Source organism: Lagopus muta, chromosome 17 (genome assembly GCF_023343835.1).
Source record: "Lagopus muta isolate bLagMut1 chromosome 17, bLagMut1 primary, whole genome shotgun sequence".
Lineage (NCBI taxonomy): Eukaryota > Metazoa > Chordata > Aves > Galliformes > Phasianidae > Lagopus > Lagopus muta.
Genome location: NC_064449.1, coordinates 6,149,742 through 6,172,735, shown reverse-complemented (window position 1 = coordinate 6,172,735; position 22,994 = coordinate 6,149,742). Strand labels below are relative to the sequence as shown.

The 22,994-nt window shown below is 52.3% G+C and overlaps 3 protein-coding genes across 4 annotated transcripts in view; all 3 read right to left on the bottom strand.

Moving 5' to 3' along the window:
* Positions 1-954: 954 nt before the first annotated feature.
* Positions 955-6,278, bottom strand: TMEM119 (transmembrane protein 119). Of its 2 annotated transcripts, none has more exons than XM_048964394.1 (2): positions 3,460-6,278; positions 955-2,375 (listed from the first exon to the last, which is right to left on the bottom strand). In XM_048964394.1, exon 2 carries the CDS (start codon positions 2,369-2,371, stop codon positions 1,658-1,660), a length of 714 nt encoding a protein of 237 aa, XP_048820351.1. In that variant the 5' UTR covers positions 2,372-2,375; positions 3,460-6,278; the 3' UTR covers positions 955-1,657. The 2 variants fall into 2 exon arrangements, with proteins under 2 accessions (XP_048820351.1, XP_048820352.1); XM_048964395.1 differs by having other exon boundaries at positions 3,465-6,278.
* A 120-nt stretch (positions 6,279-6,398) lies between these two features.
* On the bottom strand, positions 6,399-8,416 carry SELPLG (selectin P ligand). Its single transcript, XM_048964393.1, has 2 exons — positions 8,133-8,416; positions 6,399-7,690 (listed from the first exon to the last, which is right to left on the bottom strand). The coding sequence occupies exon 2, from the start codon at positions 7,683-7,685 to the stop codon at positions 6,507-6,509; it is 1,179 nt and encodes a 392-aa protein (XP_048820350.1). The 5' UTR covers positions 7,686-7,690; positions 8,133-8,416; the 3' UTR covers positions 6,399-6,506.
* Positions 8,417-11,289: 2,873 nt separating this feature from the next.
* CORO1C (coronin 1C) overlaps positions 11,290-22,994 on the bottom strand; it is a 30,487-nt gene continuing 18,782 nt past the window's right edge. Inside the window, exons 3-11 of the mRNA XM_048963627.1 lie at positions 21,848-21,970; positions 17,098-17,227; positions 15,421-15,602; positions 14,747-14,866; positions 14,052-14,156; positions 13,248-13,393; positions 12,459-12,516; positions 12,128-12,373; positions 11,290-11,775 (exon numbers count right to left, since the gene is read on the bottom strand). Of these exons, the coding sequence (XP_048819584.1) occupies positions 11,656-11,775; positions 12,128-12,373; positions 12,459-12,516; positions 13,248-13,393; positions 14,052-14,156; positions 14,747-14,866; positions 15,421-15,602; positions 17,098-17,227; positions 21,848-21,970 (1,230 nt within the window). The 3' untranslated portion in view covers positions 11,290-11,655. The remainder of the gene's footprint in view (positions 11,776-12,127; positions 12,374-12,458; positions 12,517-13,247; positions 13,394-14,051; positions 14,157-14,746; positions 14,867-15,420; positions 15,603-17,097; positions 17,228-21,847; positions 21,971-22,994) is intronic.

Genomic DNA, 22,994 nt, shown 5'->3' with positions numbered 1-22,994 from the left:
ATCTCAGCAGGTTGCTGTCACGTCCCTGTTTGGGGGAATCCTTTGGTTTCCCTGCCAAATGCTGTCAGCTGGAGTAACGGGGATGTGTAAGTGTGGGGTTGCAGTGGTAGAAGGATGCAGGATGTTGAGATGTGAATATAAAGGCAAACAGGAACGTGAGGGGTAAGGATAAGTGACAGCAGATATAGTTGCTTTAAACCCAAGAACGATAGTAGTCACAATCCAGGAATAAAAACAGAATTGCTTACCCCTTCCCAAGAATCAGGGCTCATCAAACATGATGATCTCCAGGTAGAGATGCTTCCTTTGTGGCTGCCAGCCCTTAAATGAGGTTAGGCAGTGTAACCCAGGGTTACACAGGTGAATTGCTTCCACCTGCGCTCCCAGGGCTGGCTACACCCCTTCACCAGGTGCTCAACCACTAGGTCAGCCCATGACCTAATGCTTCCCATACATGAGGATACAGGCATGTGCTGCCTTCCTGGTACAGCAGACTCTTGCCTTCCATCAGCTCTTCCTGCTGCAGGACAAAGCAAAGTGACTGAATTCTCAAAGCAAACCAGGGTGAGATCAGGAAACAAGCCTGTGTACATCTCTCCAGAGAGGATCTCAGCCCACAGCTCTGCACCCTGGCGAGGCAGCGCCATGCCCTCCCCACTCACACTGCTGTGTGGCTCTAGATAACGGTTTCTGAGAATTGCATGCAGATTGTGCAAGTGATAACAACGTCCCCTGGCTCTGAGGGTGTCACCAGCAGCAAGCATGCAGCTGTAGGGAGCATAACTCTGGGAAGGATGCTGTTACAGTTTTCTAAACAAAATATTTTGCTGCCTGCTGCAGTGCAGAGCCTCCCCTGCCCATCCTGATGTCCCCAAGCACTGCCAGGGAAGGATGGCACTGAGCCCATGGCTTGCCTATCCTGACAACTCAAGAAACACACATGAGAGGAAGAAATGTGCATAATAGATGTCTTTATTCATAGCAGAGGGGGTTAAGAAAATAAGGCAAAACTCCAGCTCCTCTCTGAGCTCTGTTCACTGTGCTTTCCGACGGGTCTGTGACATTCAGGACATGCAAACAAAAGGACGGGGGCATTGTCACTGCATCCTGCTAAGGTTGGCTAAGGTTTTCCCTTCTTTTTCTCACCAAAACAAGTCCAAAATGCCTCCAATCTCCACAAAGCACTGGGGGGGGGAGGGGGGGGGGGAGGGGTGTTGGAAGAATGGGATGGGAGCAGCTGATCCGAGGGGTCTGCAATGTCTCTAGGCCACCATAGAAGGTCATGAAGTCAGGGGTCATGGCACCTCCATGCCCTGTTACCTGGGTGGGGGCCAGGATGCGATAATGAGCAAAAATAACATCTGCAAAAAAGCTGTGCGAGGACGGTGGGGGAGACCCAGCCTGGGTTTTTCTCTTTATTTTTGGGGGGGGATCCAAGGAAAGCACCCACGGAGAGAGCACAAGCGATGGGTTTAGCTGCACTGAGCTCCTCAACGGCCCGAAGCGCAGCTCAAAAATGGCCTCCCATGGCTGTATGGGGTCAGGGGGAGGTAAAGGAGGGGGGTGTGGGGCTTCATCGGGGCTTCTTCGAGCCTCCACGTTCGGGTGGGCGGTGAGCAGGGCCGCCAGGAGACCGGCTCCTAGTCCATGGTTGGCACTAGGTGCTGGGAGAGCCATCTTGGACCTCCTTGCCCTCTGCGTTTGTTGCCTCTGACCCCGCTCCTTCAGCATCTTGATTCAGGGGATGGGGCTCAATGGGATGCTCGCTGCCTTCTTCCTCCCCGCCCTCGTGCTCTCCCTGGGCACTGGCCCCGTTGGTCAACGGCGCTTTATTGGGAGATTTGAGGTTCTGGGCTGCAGCCAAGATGTCAGCCTGCAGCTGTCGTCCACAGTCCAGGGGCTCCTCAGCGTCGGGGTCTGGAGCCTTCTCAGGCACCTCGTTGAAGTCCCGAGGCCCTCCGGTCTTATCCCGTTGGTCCACGTACTTCTTTTTGGGGAAGGAAGATGGGTAGTAGGCTGACGCCTTGTGCTTCTGCCGCACGATGACGGCGGCGCAGATGATGAAGAGCAAGACGAAGGCCAACGATCCCACCACCACCACCAGCAGCATGTACTCCTTGAAGAAATCCACCAACCCATCCAAGACGTTGCCCGGCGCCGAGCTGTTGGTGATGGCTGTCCCCACCACGTCCCCCACTGTGGGGCCGCTTCCCGGCGTCACAGGTTGGGCGGGGGGCACAGCAGAGGCCTCCTCTCCATCCCCGCTGCCAACACTGGGCTCGTGGAACGCAGCCACGTGCCGTGGGGCTGCTGAGTGCACCAGGGCCACCAGAAACACCAACAGAAGGCACGCGGGCAGCTGCGCCGCCATCGCCCTGCGGAGAGCAGGGGGACAGCAAAACGTTAGGGCTTACTGGAGGAAAAACCCAAACCCCAAGCCAAGACTGCGTCACATTGACCCCAACCCAAGCAGTGCATTGACCCCCAGCCACACACAGCTGAAATTCTTCAAGAAAAGCAAAAAATGGACTCGCTGCAGTGGGGAGGATAAGCAAAGTTTGTGTTTGTTTTGCGAAGAGGGGCTGTAAAAATAGATGGAAAGCAGCCCAACGCGATTGCTCAAGTCATGGGGACGCTGCGTGCGCGACGAGGTGACCAGGGTGAGAGCCAAGAGCTGGCTGCAGGCTGCCTTCGTCTGGTTTGAAAATTCCTGAAAATTGAGGTTTCCAAGTGGAAACTCTGACACAGATGGAGCCGCCGCATTTCCCAACGCTCGTCCCAGCGCTGCGCGCTCCAAACGGTTCCCAGCCTGAGCTCAGCTATAAATAGGCTGGCAGGAGCTCAACCGGTACCAGACACAGCACATCCCCCCAGGCCCATCTCCCATCCTTACACCCCCAAATCCCGACCAGCTTGGGGTTCTCTCCCCCCAGTCTCAGCCTCCAGCCGGAGCTCTTGGCGCTCCAGCTCTCTCTGGCTGCAGAAATCTGGTTTGCATTAAAGCAGCGCGTGCACGGGGTGGGAGGTGGCCCTGCAATCCCTGCTGGGAGTTTGGGGGATGCAGTTTCAGTATTGGGGTGCGATCCCATGTCCCAGGAATGTGACTTTGTTTGCAAAAGGAGCCAGCAGCTGTAGAGTCAATACACGAAACCCAAATGGGTGACCATTGCCGTCTCCTTGTCCCCATCCCCACCATGTGGCCCCATCCCTGGCTTTGCCACACCAACGCAGATGCAACTCTGCTTTTCTGCAACTTATGACTTTGGAGATTTCGGTGCTGTGCAGACATACTATCCTCCAAAACATACAGACAGCTGCAGCCCCATCCTGCACCCCAAAAGCCATCAAGCCACCCAAAAAATTGGAGTTTGAGCAGAAAAGAGAGCACAAAGCATTAGAAAGTAAGAGCTTTGGGGAGAGCAGACTCCATGCAACAGACTCGGGGTTCAGGGGGCTCACCTCACCGGCACTGCGTGTCTGTCCCGTGCTCCTCTGCCTGTCTGCACTGAGCCCTGGTCCCGTTCCCTCCTCCTCCTTTTCTTCCTCTCCTCCTCCTTCACCCGCCGTAGCCCTGAGCTCACTGGCTGTGTGCGCAGCAGACCAGCTTGTTCTCATTAGGGCCGTGTTGGGGAGGGAGCAGGGGGAGGCTGGAGAGGGGCAGGCGGCCCCCAGCCCACTATGGCTCCCTCCCAGTGGGGCGGCCCTGGGCTGGGGGCTGCTCAATGAAGGGGGTCACCTTCCCCACACTCCTTTTTGGGATGCAAGTGAGGAAAGGGGGGTGTGAGGAGGGGCTTGTAGCAAGGGATGGAGTTAACAGCATGGTTCCTTCAGGGCTACGTGCAGCCCCAAAATGTGAGCTTTGCCCCCCATGCAGTTTCCTTTGGCTGCAACCCAACCTGGGGCTGGATCCCATCCCTGTAAACCTAAGTCTTGCCATGATGTGGGCTCAGGACACATGGTCCTGCAAAGCATGATCATGCATCTGCCCTGGAACAAAAGGGGATCAAAACTGCACGCAGAGCTCTGCTCACCTGCCTCATCCATCCCATCCATCCCATCTACCCCATCAGTCCCATCAGTCTCTTCCATCCCATTCGTCCACCCATACCATCCACTTCATTCACCCCCTCCATCACCTCCAGCTCATCCCCCCTTACACCCTATCCACCCTGTCTGCCACCACGCACACCAAAGATGTCCATTCTGCCACCCCCTTTCAGCTTTGGCCTTTCCCTGGAGGCCAGATTGTCACATAGCTCCCATCATCCCGTGGCAGAGCAATGTCCCCAGGATAGAGAGAGAGTTGGGAGGTGTTACCCTGAGATCCACAGGGATAAGGACAGGGATGGGGCCCAAGACAGGGACAGGGATGAGGAGGGTTTGGGGCTTGGTTCCCCGAGACTTTTGATGGCTCACAGTGTGGCCTTGAGGTGCAGAAACATCTCCAGAATGAGGGCATCACCCATCCCACCCTTCTTGGCCCCTCATCCCCTCCGTTGCAGCTGAAGTAACTCAAGCAGTGACCTCATCCCCTTGCTATTTGCATCCCGCCTCCCTGGGGACCCTGCCAGAATCCCCCTAAGAAGCCACTGCTTTGGGACCGCAGGGTGGGGGATGAGGGTGGGCGTCTCCGTTCCTGTCCCTGTCCCCATTTCCATCCCCGACGCAGTTCAGGTTTCACCCGGCGTCACCCCCTCTCTCCCAGAAATAACGCATCTGTCCGTCTGCCTGCAGCCCGCCGGCTGCTCACAGCTGCTGCTTTATCCCGACCTTAAATTATCTGCAAATCCTAAAAGGGAGAGGAGAGCCTGGGATGGAGCCAAGGCCCCACTACGTGCCATGTGTCCCCATTCCTTGTCTCAAGGACCATGGGTCCGTGATGAGATTTGGAATAAAGCAGCACTGGGGAGCACTGAACCACTGTCCCTGTCTGCAAAGAGCACAATTTGGGGTGGTCCCTCTGCCAGCACCCACCGACCATTACGATGCTGTTTTTGGGGACTGGGCAGGGCAGCACCGCCCGGGCTGTGCTGTGTAATTTGGGGCAGATGAAAGGTGGGGGCCCACAGGGCTCGGCTCAGCACAGCCCCGAGCCCAACCAGCAATTTGGGAAATTTCGGCCTTGGTCTGCTTGTAATTTGCTCCGTTGGGTTTGCTCTTTGCTGTGGCAGCAAAATAGCTGGGGGGGGAACCTCGTCCTGCAGGGCTGCACCGCAGCGTGCGTGGCCATGTGGGCAGCACAGCAGTGAGCCACAAAGCAGCCTGCACAACACAGCACTGTGCTCTGCCCAGCACTGTGCACAGCCACTGCATCCCAAGCACGGAGCTACCCTTGGAGCCAACCTGGCCGCTGCCCTGTGTTGTGGCTCAAGGCATGGGGACATCCCATCCTACACCCTGTCCCTCGCAAGGAGCGTGGCACCACATCCATCTGATGGCAGACAGCTGTCATTATGGAAGAGCAGCTGTGGGGTGGCCCCACCACGCCGTCCCCGCTGCACCGGCCCTGCAGCCTCACCGTAAACATTTACATTGAGCGAGGTGGAAAATATTCAAAGCAGAGCGTGAATGTAAACACACAGAGGCCAGGGCGGGAGCGGGATGGCCACTCCTCTGCTTTCGAGGCATGGATGCATTGGGGCACAGCACTTGGGGAGGGGCTTCGCTGCCCAAATGCTGCAAATGGTGGTGTGAGCACGGTGGTGGGGACATGGGGACAGGGCGGGGGGAGAGGGCTGAGGATGGTGGGAGCAGGATGCTGAGCTGGGACAGGGATGGGGAGATTGGGGATGGAGACGTTGGGGATGGTGATGTTGAGACTGGAAGAGCAGGGGTGGGGATGCTGTGCCCAAATGGCACATGGATGGGGATGCAAGGATGTGCCCATGGAGGACCAGGATGGTGACACAGGGGCACAGCCCTATGGTGGGGCAGGGATGTAAGCCATTTTTGCTCACTTGGGTGACTCCTCCAAGCTGAGCACAGGGAAGAGGTTGGGTTGATGACTCTAGGGATGGCCGACACCTCCCCACTGGGACAAGGTGAGACCAGCATGGTCCCAGAGTCCTCTTCTCCCCCTGGACACAAGGCCAAGAGCCCACAACCACCACCTGTGGGTGTGGGATACAGGCCAGCAGCACCCTACCAGCCCCAGTGCCATCCCCTTGCCCCATTGCATTTGACTGCAGGCAGGAGCATGTTAAGCCACAAACACACTCACTGCAGCACCACCACCCTTTCCACTCCCAGCATGAGGTTGGGAACCCTGGGATCACCATCTCCATACACTCTGCACCCTGGGAGGGTTTCATTTCTGCTGCTGCCATCAGAGGAGGAGGATGGAGAAGCGAAATTTCAGGACGGGGATGTGGGCAGGCACTGAGAGATCACCGCATCTGTGTAGCAGAGGCATTTTAATGGGGTGGATGAGTCTTTTCCATACAGTTCCAAGGCGAACAGTGGTGGCACCAGCGGCGGACCCCACGCTGTTCCATCACCACGATGCTTCAGGAATGCTCCGGCAGAAAGCTGCTGAGCGTCAGGTTATCACCATCAGCTTCAGAGCTGGCATCGACCAGCAGCCTGTGACGCACAGGGATGCCACGCCGGGGACCATTGCTGGCAGCACGCTCGCTGTCGGGCAGCAGTGAGGAAATACAAATCATCTCGGTGGGGCCAAGCTGCCGACGAGCCGTCCTCACCCGCCGCCAAAGCAAGGTGCCCAGCACTGCCGTGCACACCATGAAGAGCCCGGCCACCAGTGCCAGCAGCAGGATGGCCAGCAGGCACTTGTTCATCAGCGAGCTGTTGTCCCACAGGTCATCGGAGGGCTCCGACGCTGTGGTCCCCCATGGTTTCATGGATAAAGGTGTTGTGTCCACCTCCCATGGAGGGCGAGAGCCAGTTTTTTTGGAAAATGTGGTGGTGGGGAGTAGAGCTGAGCCTGGCTCCGTGGAGATGTCCGTGTCACTGGTGACGGTCCCATCCGTGCCATGCCCTGTGGATTCCATCAGCTGGTTGGGCACAAGGGTGCTGCCGCTTTGGGGTGCTGTGCCGGGCGCTGTCTCAGGAGAGTCGGTCTCATCCAAAGGATCCATTGTGGTGACCACCAAGGCCTTGGCTTTGCTGGTGCTGTCGTTCATCTTTGATGTCAGCTCTGAGCCCAGCGGCACAGTGGGCTCAGGGGTGTTGGTCTCATTCAATGGATTCACTGTGGTGACCAGCGAGGCCTTGGCTTGCCTGGGGGTGTTGCCTGGCTGCGGTGGTGACTTTGTGCCCAAGAGCTGAGACTGGGGGGAATCGGTCTCATCCAAGGAACCGGCCGTGGTCGGCACCAAGGCCTGGCTGGAGGTGTTGTCTGCCTCCGTGTCCAGCAGTGCATGAGGCTCAGTGGAGTCATCCATTTCACCTGCTGTGGTGACCACCAAAGGTTTGGGCTGCCCAGTGGTGTTATCCGGCTCCATCAGCATGTCATGCCCAGGGGATGCAATCTCATTGCTAACAGGCATCACAGTGGTGCTGTGGGGTCCAGCATCAGCTCTTCTTCTGCGCAAGGGCAGCGGGGGCTCAGCCGGGATCTCTGCTGCCCCCCAGACCCACTGCAGGTCCTGCTGCATGGGCCGGGGCCTGCAGTCCTGCAGGGTGCTGAGCAGCAGTGCCAGCAGCACGGTGTAGCCCAGTGCCATGGGACCTGGGGAGGACACATGGGGTGGGTGAAACGAGGCCCCTCCACCCGAGCAAAGAGAGTTTGCAAAGGGAAGTGGAAAGGCTGGAAATGGGAAACGAGCTGTGATGGAGACGGCCACTGTAAGAAGAGTGAGTGCAGGAGGGCTGCCTGAGTGGAAATGAAAGTGTGGGGATGGTACGGGCTGCAGATTGAGAACCCCCAGTGCCTTCCTCCCCCTCTGTGCTGCCAACATAATGCTGGGGGCATCCACTCAGAGCAGGATTAAAACCACCCAAACCCACCCGGCACTCAGCAGCCCCCAAACAGCTCACATCCAGCCCCAAAACTGCCCCACATCCGCCCTCCTCACATCCCGGTGAGCAGCATGGGGAAGAGGTGACAGCCCCTGCAGACTCTATGCATCCCCTGGGCACCCTGCTCCATCCCCATGGGTTTTGAGGCTCACCTGTGCCGGGGGATGTTGAGGGACCCCGAGCTGCAGCACCGGTGGCTGTCGCTGCTGAGGTCCCAAACCCAGGGGCGTCGTGGGCTGCGCTCCGCCTGCAACTCCCCAGTGAGGCAGGCAGGAAATGTGGCTGTGGTTTTGGAGCCTTGCAAGAAGAGGACGTGACGCTGACACCGGAGGCCAGGGGGCTGTGTGCACCCCAGAAATCAGCCTCCTGCTCCTTTACCAGGATGATGGTCCCGTGGCTATTCCACTGCCCTGCTTCTCCGAGCCTGCACGCTGGGGCTTGTGCTCAAAGCACAAGTGAAAGCAGAAGTGATAGGAAAGGCAGTGCAAAAGCTGGCAGTGCCCATGGCACGGTGCAGGCACAGATCCCTGAGAGCTGACCCCATGGGATGACACAGGGGACCCCGTGTGGAAAGGAGGAGGGCAGGGGCTTGGCTCTATGCATTCACAGAGCCCCCACACCTAAATGCTTCTCCTTGCACCCGCCCAGGGCAGCACTCAGGTTCACAGAGCACAGGGATGCTGAGGAGGAACCCGCCCTGACCGCAAGCACCGGCACAGCAGTGTGCAGGAGCTGCACCCGCAGGAAGGGTGCTGCAAGAGCACATCCGCAGCACACACCCTGCATCCAAAAACAACCCCACCACAACCCTCTGCCCCAACACAGGGTGCAGTGCTTGGCTGCATCCACCCCAAAGCTTCTGGGAAACCCACGGGGCAGGGGTAGAGCATCACTGGGACAAGGCCAGGGCATGCACAGGCTGCAAGGGAGCATCTCCTGCAGAGAGCATTGCCATCTTGCCCTCTCAGCAGCCCCCAGCTGTGCTTGCAGTGAAACCACCATCCCTTGGGGCCACACTGGGCAGAACGCAGAGTCCCAGAAGAGGGGTGGCTCAGCCCCACTACCGGGTTTCCATTGCTGTGGTTATCCTGTGGTGCCATCATTGATCAGAACCCACACCCCAACCCCACAGCCCCCACACCTGCCTGGGACCAGCTCCAAGAGGGGAACTGGGCACGGCTGATGTCATTCCCCATCCCCACACCTTCCTGGGCACCCAGGCCTGGCAAGAACACAGTCAAAGAACAAACCAAGAGAAGGAAGTTTGTAATCAATGACTTTTTATCTCTTGAAAATGGAAGCAAATATTTGGACAGATAACTATGGCCGCTCTATAAGAGCGCATCTTTCAGGACGTCGCTGGTTCTCTTCTGGGATATCGCGGCTACAAAAAGCTTCAGGCACTGACTCTGGCTGAGCCTGGCGAGGCATCATCAGTTCATTTAAATAAAGCACAAGCTATAAGCTCACAGCCACGGCGGCCATTCCTCAAACCTCCACCGCACACCAACCCCATCTGGGCACCTCCATCCAGCGGTTCGGAAACTTATTTCCCTCCAATTCAAAAATAAAATAAAAGTTCTCCCCAAGCACACAACCACCCTGAAGTCACACAAATCAACACAGAGATCACCGAACTGGGGGGAGTGGAAGAGTTTGGTTTTGACTTCCCAAAAGTAAAGACACATCAGCTCAGCCATATACTGCGGCACAGAAACCTCACCAAACGGCCCCAGGACCCGGAGGGCTGCGACACGGCACCAGCAGTCACCCACACCCCCCATCTAAAAACACTTTGAGGAAGCTTTCGTGCTCTGGGATCATAACACATTCTCTGCCTCTCGCATCTCATCCTCATGCCTCTCTGCTACTTCTCCTAGCTGTCCCCATTCTCACCGACACAGACATCCCTTCCAGCACAGAGAATCCTTAACGGGTAAGGAGTGAACATGCAAACACTGAAAAAAGGAAAACCCCCCAAAAAAACCAACCTAATGGGGGATTTGAGGCTGTCTATAGCTAACCTAATGGAAAAAAGGATCAGCCTGGATGAAGGGACGCATCCTGCTGCTGCTCTGAGCACACACACAGGCACGCACGCTGCAGCCGTGCAGGATGAAGGACTAAGAGCACAGCTGGGAGGGGACTGGGGGCTCATCAGCTGCTGACTGCTTCCCAGATGTTGGTCTGACCCCAACAGGTTTGCTCACGTTGGGTTAGATAAGGGATGCTGGGCACTGCATATGGGCTGCACCAATACAGCAAAGCCTGAGGGCTGGCAGAGTTTGGCTGGGCAGCATCATCCTGGGCACACCTATGGGAACTCCTATGACCAGATATAGAGTCAAGAACATGGCTGTCCCGTGCCCAGACACCCCCCTGGCAGTGCAGACCTCATGTGAGCAGCAGAAACCCAGCGAGGAGCTTGGCGTGCCTTGCACCTTTCAGCTGAGGACCTCAAAGAGGAGGAGAGTTGCTGATCTCATCCAGGAAGAAACCATTTCCTGCAAAGCTTTAAGGCAGGGATGATAGAGGGGGAGAAAAAGATCAACAACAGTCGGAGGCGTTTTGTTTCTGAGATCCATCGCGAAAGTTGCCTGGCTGCTCCTAACACTGCTTTGGAAGCAGAGTCCAAATTTCTATCATCAGCACTACAGTCTGGGACAAAGAATTGCAAAGTCACAGCTTTTAAAAGGCTTCTGAAAGCAATGAAGGTGCAGGCACACATTTACAGCCACGCACACAGCACAGGAGCTGGCTGTACGTGTGGCCTGCAGGCTGCTGACAATGCACACCGTAAGCTTTGTGCCCCATCAACACCACTGCCTGCACGGAGGTCACTTCTGCCTTAAAACAAAACCTGGCAATGAGCACACGTCCATTTGGACACAGCTGGGATGGTCCCAAACTCTTTTCCAAGGGCAGCACGACGCTGGTTCAGAAGTCCTGCAGGGTGTACAAAGGAGAAGAGGCATTGCGGCACGGATCGCTTCGTTCAGAACGATATATATATTTTTCAACCACGGTCAGAAGGCATTAGGAAGGCAGGAAAGTCACCTCTGAGGGGCTCAGCAGCAGCCACACTGCGAGGGAAGCCGATCTGATTGTTCAACATTGAAGATGTATACAAAATAGCTTCAGTTCCGATCTCTAAACAGTATAAACACCCCCATACACGCACGCGCACACACACACAGTGCTGTCCCTTTAAATTTAAAACACAAATACTGCAAAGTGGCAAATAAAACTTTAAAAAAAAAAAAAAAAGCAAGTTTTTTTTTCTCTTTTCTTTTTTTTTTTGGCAACTTTAAAAAAAAAAATGGTTACGAACAATGTGGCATTGGTCCCTACATCTAGAAAAGATATTTGGGCACAACATGGAAAGAGTCAGAATGGGTTTCTTTTCAATAATTCATAACATCTGTGAAAAAAAAAATAATAAAGACTGTAAAAGTAGCACTTATTGTCGTTGAATTGTTTGACACAGTCACATAAATTCATTAAAACATCAGGGAAAAAAAAAACTTCTTTCACTAAAAAGCTTGGCTTTAATCATCGGCTCTCGTTGACGTGAATTTGGGAGAACAGGAAAGCTCGTACTGGAATGCTGCACGCTGCTGCTGGCCAAACCGGGGAACTGGAATGTGTTGGGCTGGCAGCGCCCGCCAGCCCCGCTCAGTCTGCGATCTTCGCCATCTGCTGTTCCAGCTTGGAAATGCGCTCGTCTTGGTTGGTGATGGTGTCTTTTATGGATTTCAGCTCTTTCAAAATCTCATCCAATTTGGCTTCGTTTTGCTGGAAGGAAAGACACAGCATATATTCGTTATGAGATGGCAGGATTCGGTCCTGCAGAATTCAGTTGTTAAAGCAAAGGGACTTCTCTGGATGGGAGCCTTGCAAGGCTCGAGCATGCTGAACTCCCACTGTGGAATCATTAAGGTTAGAAAAGACCTCTGAGATCATCAAGTCCAACCATCAGCCCACTCATGCTGCTAACCACATCCCTTATGCAAACCCTCCTTGCAGACAGCAGCCTGACCCAATCCCAGCGTGCTGGAATTGCACACACCAGCTTTGTTAGAACTGTTCCTAAGGATGGCAAACAATTTCAGGCCTGCACCCCCAAAAGCCTGCGGATTTTACTCACAGTGTCTGAGGCATCAGCTGCTTTCTTTGGAGCACTTATGAGATCACTTTTCTTGTTTGCAGCAGGTTTGTTATCCAGTATATTCTTCTTGACCACCTTGAGATCCCTGTTCTTGCCAGGAATGTACCCATGCTTCAAGGAAATGAGAAGGGGATCAGCATTCTTCCCCTCAAACCACTCTTCTGCTTCCAGCGCTGCCTCTGGGCCAGCTGTGTCCGGGTACAGGTCATCCTGGAAGAGGTCCGACTGCAAGGAGAAATGAGTGGGTCAGGAGCTTTGGGGCTGGAAGGCAGCAGTGCTGCACACCGTGCCAGCAGCATCCTGGGCTCACCTTTCGAGGGACTGTCATGATGATGGGCTCACATTTCCGCTCATGAAGCTTGAAGAACCTTTCAAAAAAAGGATAATAATAATAATAATGAAGAAGAGGTGTGACTTGGAGGGAGGACAGTTGACACGCCATGCAGAGGAAGCCTCAGTTCTGCTGCTCATGCATAGCAGTGTACTGAGAAGCAGAGGCAATCCTAAAGAGTCACAGCAGGGCTGCGCTAGAGCAGAGCCCTTGTAAGGCCCAGAGAAAGCTACCTGTGTGCGTGCAGAACTCCCTCCTAGGCACTGCGTGACTTCAGAGAGCACTCTGGCCAGAAGGGCCATCAGAATGGCACAGCCCGCTGCTTGGGCTGTTGAGACAAGCACCACACAAGTGATTTCCAGGTATCACAGCACCAGCAGCGTCCTGCTCACTACACAGCCTTACTCTGAGCCAGTTACACAAACCCCAATCCCTCAGCTCAGCCACTGAGGCACTGCTACTGGAAAATGCATATGCTGCAGACAATTTGTTTGAAGGCTTTGCTTCCTTTCTGACTCTCCTGCTTTCATTAATAAGAGGAGGACCAAGCAGCTTCAGAAACCACCTCCAGCACATTCCCTACCAGCAGTATGCCAGGAGCCACTGCAGACATCAGCCTGCATCCCCGAGGTGCTTTCCTTTGCCTTACTTTCCTTGGTGATTCTGAACCACATCTGCACACGCTGCTGTTCACAATAAATTCTTGAGACAGTTTCAAACCTGCTTGCTGCATCCAAGCTGGAAATTGGGATCAGCCTTCCTCCTTACCTGGCAATCTCGCACTTGTTCACATCAAGGCCCCTCTTTGGCATGAACCCCATTCCCCTCTGCGGCTCTTTGCTGCTGAAGGTGTTGAGGTAGTGAACATAGGGGGATTCATCCGTGATCTCAAAGTAGCGAATGCTGCTGTCACCCTGCAGGACACAAAGAGATCACTCCAGAGTGAATCCTGCCACGCAGGCATCTCTGTAACAGCAGGAGAGGTAGCAGGCATATGGAACAAGTGCTTCCCATTAGAGGCCTACATTGGATTTACTTGTATGGATCCTCCTTTTTAATTACTTGTTCACCTCTTCTTGTTTTTAGCTCCTTTCGTAGGAAGTCCAAAGCTGCAGCACTCAGAAGTGGGCACTCCAGAGCACTTAATGCCAACAGATTGCTTTTAGAAAGGAGCACAGGTGACCCCAGTTTTCTATTATCTAGCCCCACAAAATTAGCATGAGCATTGCTGCGTGCTCCATCACGTTCAAGTGTGAGGATAACACAATCTAAAATGCACTTTCCTCCCATATTAACGCACAAACATTCAGGTCAACGCCAACAAAAGATGTTTGAATGAAAGCATCTGACTTGCTGAATGAAGAGCAGCTTTACCCATATGAATTCATCTCATAGAAACATCCAATTACACACCAGGCCTTCACAGTGCAGACCTCACAGGCTCTGTGTAGCCCTGCAGAGTGAGGATCAAACCAGCCTGGAATTTTTCAGATTTGTTTACAACTTCATCAGCATCATTCATTCAATCAGTCTACCTCTAAACAAGCCTGGTTATTAAAAGCTTCTCCTCACCTTGCCACACAAGTAAATAATGTTGGTATCTGGGTCATAGAATGGCAGCAGGACCCCATTGCTGGTGTCCATCTCGTGAAGGGCTATTGGCTCCTCCATGTTTTTCTGGAAATGTGAAAAAGAAAATTCTATTGTTATCAAAGAATGGAAAAGCTGATATTAACACAGGATCTGCATCATTAACAGTTCTGTGGAGCTAGAGAACACTCGGCTTCTCCACCCTGAAGGCTCTATGTGTTACAGTAACAAATGCTGATGTCTTGCAAGCTCATCCATTCCCTCAGGATGTTTTAATCACAAGACACATTCAGAGCAGGACCCCAGGCAAGGGGGTCAAGTTAAGGGGAAAGATAGGATGCAGTCATGTTAGTGAGAACCCTGTGCCACTGTGATAGATTTGCTGCTGTCTCGCTCTGTACAACTCAAGTACTCTCCCTGCACTTCAGACGTGCAGCTGCCAGCTTCACTTCTGCTCTCAGTGAGGCAGGGGCTGACAGAAGAAAACCCACTTCCTCTCCTGAGCGAGCATCAAGTCCAAATAACATCAACACGCTCTGGCACAGGAAGTCTGAGCAGGGTCAGAGAGAAGGAAGAAGCTCAAGTAGATCAACCAAACACAGCAGCTGACTGTAGGTCCTGGTCACCAGCTCAGCTGGGCACAACAACAGCACAGCAGTCGTGGGACAAGAACCTACTGGATTCCAGAGGGCCAGCTGCCGCTCGCTCATGCGGCTGAAGCCGGTCGTGAAGATGTTTCCATCAGCGAGGAAAATGGCTCGCATGGGCCGGGCTCCCTCATGGGTTTTCTCTTTCTCCTGAAATAGATGTGAAGAACAGCCTTTAGCAAGGAGCAGAATGCCCCACCAGTGGTGATTCTCTTTTGACTGCACAGAACACCAGCAGGACATGCTGCTCCTTCACGATGCTGACTATATGGAGCAACATCCAGCCACCCCTGCCTGATGCTTGAGGGAAGAAAGCCATTACTAAGCTATAAAAGAAGTGGTCACAGCCAGCTTGCTTCAGCTTTGCCTATCCAATTCTTACAAGGCTGAAGGAAGGCTTCTTCTCAAGCTACAATGCATACAAGGCTGCTAAATCTCTGTTCTGCATACACAACTTTGAAACTGTAATTATGCAAAAGGATTAGATGTGGAATTACACTCCAGCAGGTTTTAAAACTGAGCCCTCAAATCCCAGTTCAAACACTAATTCCAATAAACCCAGACAAATCCTCCAAGCACTGCTATCCCCCTTGTAATTTCTTTCTCACTTTGAAGAAGATGACTGAACGTGGTGTGCACTGGGAAAAAAAGGTACTTCCTCTATATGCTCTCTCTGCTGAAGTGAAATGACTGCACAAACTTACAGCGATGATTTCTTGTTTCCTGGGGTCAATGATTCGAACTTTTTTGTCTTTGGAAGCTGTACAGATTAGGCTGCCATTGCGATTCCAGCTCACATTGTAGATCACATCCACGTGCATGTCATCCAAGTTGATGAGGGCTTCACCTGTCCCCACGTTCCAGATGATAATTGCATTATCACAACCTGAAAGAGAAAATAAAAGCTAAAAAATCACAGCCGTGATGTGAACTGAAGAAAGCCAGCAGCAGAGAGCAAGGAATAAGACCTGCTGCAGCTGCAGTGCCTCGGGCACTGTCTCTTAAGTGTGCTCTGTGTGCAGCGCCCCAGGCAGCACCACCTCACTTGAATACAGGGTCAGAGAGGGGACAAAGTGGACAGAGAAGGCAAAGAGGTGATGTTCTTACAGCTCTGCACATGACAGCACTGGCTGACAGTCACTGCTCTCTCAGGTTATAGAGATCTGCAGCAGAAAGTGGCGTGGATGGAGAATTCGGCAAGTGACAGTAGAAGAAACAGCGGAACATAGCGGGGGGAAAAACAGCAGGCATCAAAAGCTGAGGTCAGCTGTTTCATGAGAATCATTAGGCAGGTGGTTTTGTTCAAGGACCAAACAGCAAGAAGAAAAAGAATAAAGCCTTGAACAAGATGACAGCAAAATAAAGAACAGGACTGCAGCCATAAGATCCCAGAGAAGAGAACAAAAGCACAACGTGCAAGTTAGCAATGCTTCCTAATGCTTAAGGAGGGGTGAAAACATACTGAGGGGAACATAATGATCCCTGTGCACTCCTAAACAGTCCAATAGACATCCAACATCAGTTTGGTGCCACCAAGAGGAAGCCTGGAGGCTGCAGTGACCTGATGGTATCCTCCTGGCCAGGCTGCCTGGACACACACAGCAGGAGTCTGAGCAAGCTGCCTTCTCCTTTCGTGCATTCCCACACTGAGCTTTGTTAATTTAACTGCCACAAAGCCTGCATCAAAGCATTTTTGGGGAAACCAGATCCAAACCAAACCAGCACCTCAGAGAGCCTTTACATCTACCAAAAACACACAGCTCATCTGACAGCCCAGCTGAAACCATTTGCTGCTTTTATTACACTCCAAGCTAAAGGTCATGCTGTGAAAGCTGCAGAGTGAGCTAATGGATAACGACTTTCCATTTTATTTCCATAATGATTTGACTGTTTTTCAGTGGCCAAAAAAATCTCATTGCATAAACTGTACCAGTCGAGGAGGCCATTTGGAAAATACTGAAAGTTTGTGGAATGAAGAGCCAGGCACTGGGACAGCTGACAGCAAAATGGAGGAACAGTTAGGCCTTTTATAAGTAGTACATGAGAACAGGGATGAGGAGAGTGCATATGAACGCCTCTCAGCTGACGAAACTTGCAGATCAAAGAAAGTCTAACAGTTGTAATCCTGTAATTCATACCTCCAATTTCCTGCTTCTCGTCCCTGTAAACTGAGGGCAATAAAAGGCCAAGGAAGGGGCTGTGAGCCACATGTCACAGTGTTCCTAGGAACTGTCACGGGTCTTGTGATTCCCTGAAGCAGCTGGGAGAGGACAGGAGGAGCCATCAGCTCCCTCTCCTCCAACACACCCATGCCACGCGGGATGGCCATCCGCGTGGGATGCCACGGGGATGGCTGCTGCCCACACAGCACTGCCACATACCTGCACTGAGCAGCACGTTGCGCGCCGTCGGGTGCCAAGCCACGATGCCCACTCGCTTCGAATGGCCTTCTAGAACTACCACTGGCTCTGTCAAGGACAGCGTGAGCCCATTCTCAGGAATCTGCCATACCTGGAAAAGAGGAAAAGGAAAGATGGTGAGGCAAAGGGCATCCTTCTGATGAGCACATTAGTCATTCGCTTCACGCATCCTGTGCCAAGCCACAGCAGAAGCCTAGGTTATCACTTCTCCACATAAATGGGAAAACAGAGTGAGGAGACTTTTGTCAAGGCTGAGTGTAACATCCTTCCAGCACAGCACCTGACTGATGGCTGGTCACACCATGAATCCCCTCCACCACTACATCCCAGAGCCATACATGTCAGCTGCTGCCCGCGAAGGGCTCAGAAAACATTGCCTCGCTGCTCGATTCCACCTGAACCAGCTGCTGTCCTTTCAAGTTATGCTTGTCCCTCGTAAAGAAGAAGTTGCAGCTATGTTGGGGTTGACTTCTTTAGAAATGCTGGCTGTTTTCTGTCTCACCTACATGGCTCCGCATCCTTCTGCTGGTCAGGACAGTGCCAGCAGGGGGAGGAGCAGTCCCAGGGCTCTGATCACACCTCTGCAGTCCCAGCTGTGGGGCCAGAACAGCTAAACTGAGCCCAGGTGGTGCTCTCTGCAATGGGCAATGACAGGGGAGAAGATTCATCCCTGTGGCCCAGGGAAGGAGCAGCCCACCAAAGCTTTTGCTGCCGTTTAGCACTGGACAACCATATTTGAACTGAGTTTGACCTACATCCGGCTTGTTAACAAAAATTAAAGGAGAAGCCTTCAACTGAGCACTTATAGCTGCTGGAGGTAGGTGGCAGCAGCAGAGCACGTTTCCTTCCCTTCTATTGTTCATTTTTTCTGGAGAAGAAGAGGGATTGCCAAGCCCTGCCCGCAGTGCCCAGCAATCTGCCAGAGGTAGCAGTATGACTCCAAGAGGATTTCAGAACCAGGGCAGCTCACTTCCAAACAACCCCAAATGACTTCAACAGCGCAGTTGCACCCCTGCCTGCACCCTCCAGGGTTTCAAACCCTTCCTTCTCCTCTTGCCCAGCCATCCCAGCTGCACCCACAGCACCATCATGGCATGTGCTGGCTTTCACCAGCAATCACCTTTTTCGTCATGTTACAAAAGAGCACGGCAGCATCAGCAACTGCAGACTCCATCTGAGAGCAAAATACACCTTGCACACTGCAACAAGTCAGTGCACCTGCCCACGACAAGGTAACTCCAGGTTAGAGAGCTGTCAGCTCTTATAGGAGCAGCTTTGTTCGTGCCAGCCAGGGAATAAAAGCCTGACAGCAGCAACAGCTAACGCACGTCTGCTGACAGCAGCTCAGAGCTTCAGTCAGTCTGCTAAAACTGGCACTGGCACTTAATGTAATTATTTTACGTAGGTCTCACAGGAACCACCTCCAAAGCCTTAATGATTCTGAGTGCGAATGCTTCGCTGCAGGAAATAGCTGCTGCCTGAGGCAGACAGCAGGGAGGAGTGGGAGTGCTGGGGAGGGGGCTGTGCAGGAACAACAGGGACCATGGGTGCAACCTGGGGCACAGGCAGGAGAGGACCAGAAACAAAGAAGACCCAGAAGCCACCCAAAATGCTTTTCCTCTAGATGAAAAGGCCAGGACAGTTAAGTCTGCCAGAGGCAGGCTGATGTGCTGAGGATGGGGAAGGGAACCAGAGCTCTGCTCATCCCGAAGTTTGGGGAGTCTTTGGAAATAGCAAACCCTGACGAGCACAGCATCTTCTTCCCCTCGGAGAGACAAAGCTGTTCTTCCACACTGCTCTGCCCCAAATTCATGTGGCCTCACCCAAAGCTGATGGCTGTCCTGAGCCAGGGCAGCTTTCAGAGCCACAGCTCCAGCTGTGGGGGACCACCAAAGGAAGGGTGGGAGAGGAGAGAGGGGGGAACTGCAGGCAGAAACCAATAGAAGGGATTTTTAAGAAGCCTCTGGAGGACGGAGATATGTTTTTTTCCTTCAAGGAAAAGAGGGAAAGCCCCTATAGCTTACAGCAGCTGCAGGCCAGTGTAATCCCCTGCAGATTACACAAACTATTGACCTAATAATCCTGCTTGGTATTGCAAAAAAGCCAGGAGTGTAAAAGGTCGGGGTGTGCTCCCGAGCGACCCGGCCCAGCATTCCTGCGTGGGGAGGGAACCTCCCTGTGTGGGATGGAATGGGCACAGCACAGCTTCCCACGTGGAAGCCTTCACACTGCATGATCAAATGAAGGCTTTCACCTGCATCCCTGCAGGAGCAGGCACTGAGAGCAGCCATTCTCACTGCTGCAAGGGCTCTCCTTTCATTTGAAACCAATTTGCTCCGTGGAATGAACTCTTCTCTGATTGTTAACAAGAAGATCATTAGTGTTCACCTTCTGATGAAGCAAATTTTCCCTATCTGAGAAGAACCATCTGATACCATTTACGAGCCTTTCCAGAATCAAACGTTTTCCAGCTGAATTAAAAAGCCTTCAGTACGTTACAGTCATTCAGCAGAGCACCAGGCATGAATATTTAAATAATTCCTGATTTGTTGGCACAAGAGAATCCTTCTTCAAAGAGAAGCCACAGAAGGTATCCGCATGCCTCTGTGTTTTCAAAGAAGTCTTTCTGAGAACAGCGTGGAGCAGAGAAGATGGGGATGCCCCACTGGTATCAAAAAAAAAAGATGCCTGCTTTTCCAGTGCCCTAATGAGCCCAAATAATTACCTGCTCAGATGCAGTTCCCAGGCTATTTTCACCTTACAGACTGACTTTTCTCATTGCTTGGCTGGATGGATTCTCAGAGCCACGTTCTCCCCCTCACCACGAGCCTAGCTGATCCTGATGGGTCCTGTTGTGGCACAGGGTCAGATCCTAAATCCTTAAGTGTCAACATACAGATGGCCTCTGACAATTTAAGTTACTTTTTAAAAGCAGCTGGTGCTTCTGCAAAAAGCTACATCATTTCCCTCCACTGCATCACTGTTTTTTGCATTTTCTGTTGGCTAATGAACAGTTCAGAGTTGAAGAAGTGCTACATATCTCTCAAAGGAATTAAGATGAGTTTATTCAGCGCCAGGCTGCTCAGGAAGCAGGACTCCAAAAACCTCTGCTGAAGAAAAGCAAGGAAAACAGGATGCGGAACAACTTGTGCCAAGCCAGACAAGCAATTAAAGCTGGGACAGCTCAGCTCACCGGCTCATCCAGTTCCTCTCCCAAGCAATGCAGGCCAGCCACGTTCTTTACAATCTCCAGCTCTCTGTCCAGCCCACTTCATACGTGTCCCAGACGACTTGCCCACCAGAAACTACACAAGACCTAACAAGAGACTCAGCTGAGCTTTCAGCCAGCCCTCCTCGATTTCACCTCCACTGCTTTCAATGCAATTTCACAGCCACCATTTCCCAGACTCACACATGTGTGTGTGGTGTGTGGGGGACAGGATGGGCAGTGACCCTGGAGCACACAAAGCCCTGCTCTGTGTGGACGGTGTTGTCTGCTCACCAGGAGAGTGTGGACAACTCGCAATTGAACACTGTCAGTTTTTCTCCACAATTCAGTCCCTCTGGAGCCTTGCAACATACTTGTCATTGCACTTGGATTAGTGACTTATCTTGCCTCTCCAAAGCAGCTATGGACTACAGCTTCGTCTGCTTCTGTTGATGCTCATGTTTCAGAAAGCATTCGTTCTGACTCACAGCCCTTTTGGATTCTGGTTTCTAGAGGAACAAAACAGCATCCTTCAAAGCTCAGTTCTAGCCCAGTAGTGACTGTTACAAACACAGAAGCTTGTTGTTTTGTTTAATATTAAATATAGTAAGCTTTGTTAACATGCTTTGGCTTCCAAGACAGAGAGATCACAGGCAATGCTGTCCCAGCATAAGCCACTTGGGATGAATCCCCTCCCAAACATTTTAACGATGAACAGAAGCAAAGGAATTTATCTGACATGATCTATAATAAGATTTCAATATAACATTCAGCCTACAGCATTTCTAAATATGGCCAAAGATCACTGAAGTTATTTGGCATTATTTCATCTTACAAGCATTTTCTTTCACTTATTCTGCTGTGTTTGCATACACAGGATTCCACATCCATCACTGAGCAAGGTCGTCTATTGTTCAGTGCGTAAAACAGGACTGGGGACCAAGGCTGGCAGGTGTAAAAATTGGATCACTGTTAATATACTTAAACAAATAAAAATAAATTTTAAGAAATCCCAAACTTTTGACATCTATTCACAACCTTTGACTAGGAAAAGATGTTTCAACTTTAAACTAAGGGCTGAAGCAATTATGAAAGCAGAATAGCTTGTTCCTCCCTCTAATCTCCACGGCTTTGCAGCACACGCCACCACATCCATTTGGATACCTGAGATTGGGAACCACCTCCACCTTCTGTAAAGCACTGCAAACCAAACCAAGCCACTACTGAATGGCACGCTGCCTTCCTTCCCTTCCCAAACATCAGATCCCCAGAGGAAGAACTGCTCTTCTACTAGCCCAAGAGAAAACCAGAAAGTTGGATGCCAAGGTAGAAGGCACCTCAGTTCTCAAGCAGAACCAAAACCCACTACAGAGAATGCCCATAAGCAGTCCTCCAGCAGAAAGGATTCTACCTTTGGTATCAGGACAGGAGACAGCCACATGCATTCAGAAACATAAGCACCATTTGCAGCATCACTCTCAGCATGAAAGCAGGTGCACTCACCATGACAGTGCAGTCCTCAGAGCCGCTGGCGATGACCTGGTCGTTGTGGGGACACCAGTCAATGTCCAGCACTGGTCCTGTGTGCCCGCACACCGTTGGGTAGGACTTGTCAATTCGGCCCGTCTGGAGGAGAAAAGCAAAGAGGAGAGCTGTGATATGTTGACAATACAGAGCACATCTCAAACAACAGAAGAAGACTCCTCCTAATGCTTCACTGAGGCTTTTGGTATTCAGTTTTATGGCATTTGGATTATCTTGTGCACCAACAGAGGAAACGAGCCGGCAACTTTCTTCTTGGAGACATCCTGTGGTGCAAGCCAGCTCTGCTCGTGCTTCATGACAGTGGGCAGCCACAGCTAAAGATAACCAGGCTGCAGCTCTAATTGCAGGGTGCTGCAGTGCTTTGAATTCACCAAGCCCGCTCGCTTTCATCCCAAAGGCATTTTGCTGAGATGGAAAGCATTTAAGGCGCAGTTAAGTGAAGCAAAGCACTGTGTTACAGGACTAAATGACAAAAGTGATCCACCGACTGCCGCAGCGACGCCCTCACTGACTCCCACCCGCCCCTATGGCACACCTCAGTGCCACCAGCATGCCACCAAAGTCAGCTCCCCAGCAGAACAAGCCAACAAAATGCCCCACGTGAGATGGATCCAGCAATGGCAACACAGCACCCCTTTACATCCTGAAGCCAGAGCAAGATTCCCATGGCTGCAGGGCCAGGAACTGCAGCCCCTCCCCTACAGGATTTTGCTGCCCACATGGATGCATCAGCAAAACACGGCTGACAGGAGGCAGGGAGGGAACGTTTTGGGACAGATTCTTCACTTCTTGTGTTTAAATATGTGGAAGAAATGGCTGGCATTTCAGTTCTACCACTTGGTGGTGACAGCCTCAGCCTCGGAGCTGGGCACTCCTCCTGCTGATTGCCATGCAGAAGGCTCTCCCTGCTCAAAGCTGGAGGGTCAGAATCAAGCTGGATGTGGGCTTTGGAGGACTGCTGACCTCCAGACCTCTCCTGGTGAGAAAACAAGACAGAGATCCAACAGACTCAGAGTTAAATCACAGGAACACCACAACAGACATTTCCTGAATGGCCAAATTCAGGTTAAAAAGTAAATAAAAATGCTACAGTGAGCAGCAGCAG